The 8,107-nt window shown below is 41.3% G+C and overlaps 2 protein-coding genes across 2 annotated transcripts in view; both read right to left on the bottom strand.

Moving 5' to 3' along the window:
- rho-5 (rhomboid-5) overlaps positions 1-3,599 on the bottom strand; it is a 169,540-nt gene extending 165,941 nt beyond the window's left edge. Inside the window, exon 1 of the mRNA XM_074089102.1 lies at positions 3,425-3,599. Within this exon, the coding sequence (XP_073945203.1) occupies positions 3,425-3,435 (11 nt within the window). The 5' untranslated portion in view covers positions 3,436-3,599. The remainder of the gene's footprint in view (positions 1-3,424) is intronic.
- Positions 3,600-5,620: 2,021 nt separating this feature from the next.
- On the bottom strand, positions 5,621-6,220 carry LOC141428981 (uncharacterized). Its single transcript, XM_074089096.1, has one exon. It carries the CDS (start codon positions 6,128-6,130, stop codon positions 5,621-5,623), a length of 510 nt encoding a protein of 169 aa, XP_073945197.1. The 5' UTR covers positions 6,131-6,220.
- Between the last annotated feature and the right edge of the window lie 1,887 nt (positions 6,221-8,107).

Below are 8,107 nucleotides of genomic sequence, written 5' to 3'. Positions count from 1 at the left end.
TTTTCAGTGGGCCTATCATAAATCACGCACCTTGCTTCCTTACTTAGGATAATTTCTTTTACCTCCACTGCCTTTCTCGAAAAACCATTTGTATCCTTTTGTATGTCTAGATAATATTTATTTTTTGCGAGCACGCTAGAAAGTTTTTGTTTTGAGCATTAACGACGCACTTTTTGTTGCCAGTTAATTTGATTGGGAAACTTAACTTTAAGTTGATTGCGTGTTTATAAAAACACGCAATGAGGTTTGAACTTTTCTGAATGTAATTTTTTCCTTTCCTTTTCCTTAGAACACTTGGAATTATTTCCATAGACTACGTTTAATAGTTATTTGTGTCACAAGGGAGCAAAATGGTGTATTTACGGCGAGGGCGTATATTGAATCCAGAATGTAGCGAAGGATTCTACAATAGAACCCTGAGCGTAGCGAGGGATTCTTAAGTAGAATCCTGAGCGTAATGAGGGATTCAAGTGTTAACGCCCAAGATGAAAATAATTTTGCTCCCGAGTCATACAACTTTTCACACCGAGCATTAAGAAACTTGAAAAAAAAATCTAAATTGACCTCGTTAATGCTCAAAACAAAAACTTTCCACGTTTCGTGTCGTGCTCCATCAACTTCTAAAAGAAATATCTACCTACAAAAACACAGATATGGCTGTGCATAATACATCGCGAATACCCTCACAAATCAAGGGAATTGGCTAAAAACGAAAATTTATTTCAAGCAGAATTGGACAAAAAAATATCCGTCGAACGTCAGCTCATTTCAAACGACCTGATTTTATCTGGTGTTTCCATTTTTAAATCAATGTCATTAGTTTAATAAAAACGTCCAATGATTTCAGGAGAATGAAAACATAATTTACGGTACAAAACATTCTTGATTGAATTTGATTACGATCGGCGAAGATTTGAAATGTTTTGCCTGTATTTCCTTTCAGGTGTTTCACGTGTTTCTAATTGTACTTTATTTTTTTTAATGGTGTTTCTGTACCTAAATTTGACATTCTACGTCAGATTCGACTTTCCCGTTTGAACCTAGTGCTAAAAGTGGCTATAGCATTATTTGTTAATTTAAACGTAAATAATTTAAAATATAATTTATTCATCACTTGGAGTGTCACTTTCCGACTCTGACGAACAATCTTGCAAATTAATAATAAGTTCGTTTATTTTTACCACTTTTATTTTTACCGATAACCCACACCTCTAGCAATTCCGGCCTATGGAAACAACATTGTAATGGCGTTCATTAAAGAAAGTAAGTTAATAAATAACACAGTTCCTACGCATTAACTTAACAATTTGTTAGCTAATTTGAATTCAAATATTAAAACAATCAGCAGTTTTAATGTGGTTTCATTTTTTCAAGCATTATATCTGTTGGAAAAAATAAAAAATTAGCTACCGCCTCACAAAGTTACATAATCATCATGTGTCATTTGAATCATCTTAGAATAAATAGAGTATAAACCAATCACAAACGTGACACAAATGTTATAGTAGTCAAACGGACATCACGATCATCATCATCATCCCAGCCTATATACGTCCCACTGCTGGGCACAGGCCTCCTCTCAGAACAAGAGGGCTTGGGCTATAGTTCCCACGCGGGCCCAGTGCGGATTGGGAACTTCACACGCACCATTGAATTGCTTCGCAGGTTTGTGCAGGTTTCCTCACGATGTTTTCCTTCACCGCAAAGCTCGTGGTAAATTTCAAATGTAATTCCGCACATGAATTTGGAAAAACTCAGAGGTGCGAGCCGGGGTTTGAACCCACAACCCTCTGTTTGAGAGGCGATAGGTCAAACCACTAGGCCACCACGGCTTTTTTCGGACATCACGATACTAGCGCCAAATAGTCTGTCACAGAAACCATCATTATCATTACTTTAAAGTATAAAGACCACAAAATAATGCACTAAGTAGTTTATTTTTGTCTACGCTTTTGTAAAATTTACTTCGGTGCCAAATTCACAATTCCTAACGAGCAAATTTGTCTAGTTGGCGAGTCAATGTCTAAACAAACAATTTTCAGAAGCACATAACGTAACTTTTTAATGGGTTAAGTTAGAAAGCTTTGGTTTTAACAAGATTTATGGAGCCATAGACCATGGTATTAAATAATAGGTACTAGTGATGTAACGAATGTCATTTTTTGAACATTCGCGAATGAGAATGCGAATATTCAGTTTTTCGTTCTGGCGCGGGCGCCAAATTGTATATAGCAGTCTCGTTCGAACGAAGTGCGTTACGTTTGTATTTTGTTCCGAGAATTACAGAGTTCATACGAACGCGTCGCGAAGTAAATAAATAAATACTTAATACCAAATGATTAAGTGAATACTGATAATGTGATTACAAGGTTGTTATTTTGTATAAAAAACATAAGAAATGAATGTATTTTGATTTTATTAACCTACTATTATTTAATAATTGTATTTTTTTTTCAGATATTCATATTCGCAAAACATTCGCAGAAATTTTGTGAATGCGAATGCGAATATTCGTTACATCACTAATAGGTACGGTAATAATAAGTACTTCTTACTTTATATAGGTAAAAATATAAAATACGATTAATTTAGAATGTAAGAGTAATAATATTTGATGCTGAACAATAAAATATTTGGAAAATATCTAGCAAAGCTGCCATCACTATTGCATCATATAATATGCGTTTGTGTGCTATTTAAATTGGCTCATAAAATTAAATAGACCGACAATACCTATACATAATATATTGTGTCAAGCTGCATTTAATTTTTTTGCAATATGTATTCTGGTAAACTGTGGATGAGACTAGCACAGGACCGGCCAGTGGCGTGAAAATGAAGAGGCCTTTACCCAGCAGTGGGTGGATATATGGGCTGATTTGATTCATTGATTGATTGATTGATGTATTCTAGGCCTGTGCCCAGCAGTGGGACGTATATAGGCTGGGATGATGATGTTGTATTCGAGAATCTGATGTTCAATATTACGAGGAATATTGTTGGTATGGGACATTTATCTTGAAATGACACATTTCAGCAAAAAATAATCTTTCATTTATTTTACCACAGGTTTGTCTAAACAACGGCCCGGGCGCATACGACCCTCAGCTCATGTATCAAAAGCATTTTATAAATGACACCTCTAATATTTTTGTTTTGAAATACTTGCTTTTTAATACATACTGAACCGTGGTAGAGTCTAGCTCAGACAGCCCCAAACTTTAATTATTTAAATATGCAATTTTTCTTAATTATTTGACTTGTACTATATGTACCAACACTACCTATCGAAAATGCAGTCAATTGAAGTCGTATACCTAGACTTCAATTTAGGAAAAAATCTCAACATCGACAGAAAAAACTACACAATGCAGATCCAATGCAAGGTGAATACAGTCTAAGAATGTCACACACTGTCACTTACTTTTTATGCATAACCTCCAAAGTGAAATCCGTATCGGGGCAGATTATCTTCGTTATCACTTGTCAGTCGCCACCCAAAATATTTACTTAACACTAAACACAGCAAATTTCACGTCTACATGGCATTATGGTAAATTTTACAGAAAAACGTACAACCACTTTTGCTTTATGTTTCCAGTGTTCTGTCTCACCAATCCCGACTCACTGGCTGAATTACATATTTCCAATCTCTATTGTTTGCCTTAACAGCTACATTACAGCCTGCTTGTTACATAGAGTTATCAATGCGGATAATGTAATAGAACCTCTTATCAGATCCGATGCCGTGGACAAAAGATAAAAAATCATATGGTATCACTGAACTAATCGCATTAAATGTTATATCTATCATATTGAACGTGCTTGCAGTTTGATAAATTGAGGTTAATGGTGGAATTTATAGTTAAAGTATATAGGTATGTATGGGTGTGTTGGTGCATGAAATCATAGAATTGGAATGGCACCAAGAAATGTTCAGTGAATAACTTAACAAATATCTACCTGCAGAGTTTTCACATTTATCTCGAATAAATAAATAAATAAATAAATAAAATTCTCCAATCCAAAGGGGCCAACTCAAGTATTTTCATTCATTTTACGTCTTGACATTTCATGCTCTTTTTGTAGGTCATACTCATAAATTCGACAAATTTATTTAAACAATTTTGAATAGTAAAAATAAAATGAAATTTAGTTTCGTTAAAATTTTTTAAAGGACTGGATTTTTACGTAATGTTTTTCTAAATAGCAAAACTACACTGAACAATTATAGTTTATAGAGGACTTTAACATAAATATCTAGTTTGCTTAATGTCGCGTTTCGTAGGCACCCTTTAAGGTGGCGTTTATTTAAAGTTTTGCACCTGTTATAAAATATACTAAATAATATGGCCGATGAGACAATTTTAGTCGGTAATTCCAGCGTTCGAGGTAATTTTTGTCAATGCTCTTAAGTAGGTAAGCAGGATACGATTCAAGGGCTCAATTAAATGTAGATTAACGTTAAATTACGGTAGTACCGTCAGAAGTAGCAACTATAATACTACTCATGGTTGGTCTGCTCAACCAAAAGTCCAGTCCTGCAGGTCTGCGTTGGACCACAATACATCAGCATCTAGTGTGAATAACAACCCTAGATTGAGTTGACTTCTCAGAGGGTTGAGTGGCCTCGTTCAACAATAGCACGTAACATAAATTGTTCAATTGATAAAAAATCTTGGTCATATAAGGTATGTACGAGTACCTAGAGTATTCCAAATCCACCTCTGAGCACAGGTACTGTTTTTTTTTTATTATTTGAGTGGATGACAAACGAGCAAGTGGGTCTCCTGATGGTAAGAGATCACCACCGCCCATAGAGACTTGCAACACCAGGGGATATTGCAGATGCGTGGCCAACCTAGAGGTTTAAGATGGGATACCTCAAGTGCCAGTAATTTGTGTATGTAATATATAATATGTCCAATGTTGTCACTGAACTAAGTATATAATGTTTGTACAGAATTTAAAATAGATAGCTATTCCGTTCCATTATCGTCACAAACCAATCAAAACCGTCACTTTTTCATAAAAAAGGCCAAAGCGAGCATTGACGCGAACGTAATAAGTTTGTTTGGAGCGTCAGTCATTTTGCGGCGTCGCCGATCGTTAACCGCCAATGCCATAAATCACACGTTATCAATCCCATCCACGAAATTTTAGCCAATTAAGCCATAACAGCTCATCCCTGACGTCACGCCATCCCAGCGCTACCCCGCCGTAGCTCACAGGATGCTTCCAAATTCATCACTAATTTATATGCACGCTCGTCCCACCAATTTTTCAAACGTTAAAGATCTGTTCTTAGTTGTTTAACTTAATTATTACTGACGTGGGATTTTAGTACCAGGAATAACAGAATAGTTTAGATTTTATGCAATGTTGACCAAGCTGCGTTAAACCTACCGAAAGCGACACTAAGTGTTGCTTGAAAAGGCAAAGCTTTCTATTTGACACCAGCGACGCAATAATTCTATTCGAGGATAATATCAGGAGGTCAAGGAAACAATTAATCGAGTGTTGTTTGGAAGTGAATGTTTGGTTTACAAAGGCCGTTTCCGATCGTTCTATGACTGTTGGGCAGAGTGAGAGCGGAACCATAACAACATCTATTTAGCACTTACCAATCATGTGGAGGTTGTGGTCGCCTGCGGGCTTGGACACAACAGGGTGGCTCCTGAGGCTCGCAGGGCAGCTGAAGTGCGGGCGGTGGAGGAGGTGGCGGCGTGCAGGCCAGGCGACGAGCGGCGGCGGCGCCGACGTATTCCACGTAGCGCGTCGGTGGAGGCGAGCCACCGATGTCCTCGCGGCAGGCCGGGCCGCAGCACTTGCGCGACGAGGGCGGCGGCGGCCGACACGCCAGCCCGCAGTAGACCGGTGGCGGCGGCCGCAGCGGGGCCGGCGGCCGCGGCACGTACCGCTCCACGGGCACGTGCGCCGCCGGGGGCACATAGCGCGGCCGCCGAGCGCGCTCCGCCTCCGCGCACCGGCGCACCCGCCGAGGCGAAGCCGAGAAGCGGTCCGGCAGCGGCGCGGGCGGCGGCGGGCTGAGCCTCTCCGGCGGCGCCACGCTGAACGCGCCCGCCGCCGGGAAGCGCTCGCAGGGGGACCGCGGGTACTCCTCGCCCATGGCGCGCGGTCAGCCGGGCCCGCCGCCGCCCGCGCGCCCTCCCAACCACGCAGGCACGCTGACTCACATGCCGCGCCACCACTCTAGCACTATCACTCGCCGGACGCGCCGCTCGCGTGCGGGGGCTGCGGCACGGTCCCGATGTCCGCATTCACTCCACGAGCGCCATAGCGCTCGAGTCGATCGATAGCCGCGTCGTGCAGGCAGGCTCAGTGACCGCCCGCCGCGGAGCCTCGCCCACCGCACATCGCTGACCCCCTTCGACCCTGCTCAGGGTTTCAGCTCAGGCTGTGAAGCTGGGGCGAGGCGAAAGTGCGTCTTCGGCCAAGATGGCCGACCTCGACATGTCCGCGTGCGGCGCGCTTGCGCGAATAACACTGCGATGTGTTTGTTTTCACCAGACTAGGTTGAGGCATTAATCGCTAACACTGAACAGCTTATAGGTGGGTTTGTATCACGTCAAACTGAACTATCACTCAATATAATGTCGGGAAGCGCGCCGCTCCTAGAGCGTATATCCTCGGTGGTAAGTTAGGGTTGTCGCTAAAGGTGGCGACGGCGGCGGCGGTCCGTCGCGAGGCCGAAGTGCCGCGGAGTGCGCCGGCCCGCGGCCCGCGGCGACGTCAGGCCGGTGCGCGCCGCGTATCGACGCCGCGCCGCGCCGCTGCGTTGCGCCGCTGCCCTACGCCTCGCTTCACGTCGAACCTACAAAAACATTCAATGCGAAACAACCTTCGCATTCGCACCATTCTTATTTTGCAGAAGCTTGATCAGATATTTAAATTCGTTCCCGATAAATTCACACAACGAATCCTCTTCGACTAAACAGGAGACCAATCGAATTTCTATTTACGCAACTTTCCAATGAAGAATGAATCGAAATAAATGCATAGAATTTGCGTTTGAAGGACTCTTATAAACAAGTGTGAGGATATATAAAGATAACATTTGCGCCGTACAAAGACTCGCTTGTTAAATTCTATACCTAAGTTTTTCGAACTTAACCCCCGACTCTTTCACGGCAAAGTTTAACGAGCTGAATTTAAAATGCTATTTTATTGGGGTTAGTGGGGGCAAGTTACGTAAGCGCATGTTTATCCGGGCCATCCCTCACCTGGAAGTCATTATCCGCGAGGCTCCGGCTCGCGAAGACATCCCATCACATCTTCACTTGACATGCAAACTGGTTATGTATTATTCAACACGTGTTAAGGATAACACGCATCGCCGCAATGACATCTGACTGAAATGAGAAATTCTCTATGATGGATCTTGCGGAACTATAGTATCTCCAGGCGCAATATACCCGACGCTCCCACTTAACGTCTTAACATAGCTACGCTTTGTTAAGTTACGGATTTCAATTTAGTCGAGGCTTAGTCGAGATGGCATGATGGATACTGTTCATGTTCCAAGGAAACCGACTCGGAATTAGATTTAATTTTTTAATTAAATATTGGTTAAATAAACACAGTAAGGAAGGCTAATTTAAAACACGCCACATCACATAAACATGATCTACTAAAAGCATACGACAGAAATTATTTTCGTTAAAATCACGACATAACAAAAAAGTAAAAATATTTACAAATTCGGGAAAACCTTTGAACAAGGAAATCCTATAAATACATAGTAAACAGAGAAAACTTTGAGGAAAACGGAGTGAAGTTTCTAGTTAACGTAATGTAGGATAATGCACTGAGTAGAGAATCAATGGACGTTTTGGACGTCCCGGGGGTTCGCAGGCCATAACGAGGTTAAATCACGCTCCGTACCTATTCCTCTTATACCTACCCTACGACTAACACGTCGGTACAATTTGGCAACCAAGACATTTAAGAGTTTTCGAGATAATGGGACATTAGAATTAAACGAAACGTCCGGATTTGTAAACGTAATTTTATCCGTTGAAGTTAAGCAGTTCCATTTTATCATAAATATCGTATCCTAAGACCTCATTTAATAAAACATACTTCA

Source organism: Choristoneura fumiferana, chromosome 6, assembly GCF_025370935.1.
Source record: "Choristoneura fumiferana chromosome 6, NRCan_CFum_1, whole genome shotgun sequence".
In the NCBI taxonomy this organism is placed as follows: Eukaryota; Metazoa; Arthropoda; class Insecta; order Lepidoptera; family Tortricidae; genus Choristoneura; species Choristoneura fumiferana.
The sequence above is the reverse complement of the archived record's forward strand: the minus strand, read 5'-3'. Positions and strand labels throughout refer to the sequence as shown.

Excerpts from the sequence above, each read along its gene's own strand:
- LOC141428981 (XM_074089096.1), bottom strand. The coding sequence starts at position 6,130 with ATGGGCGAGGAGTACCCGCGGTCCCCCTGCGAGCGCTTCCCGGCGGCG.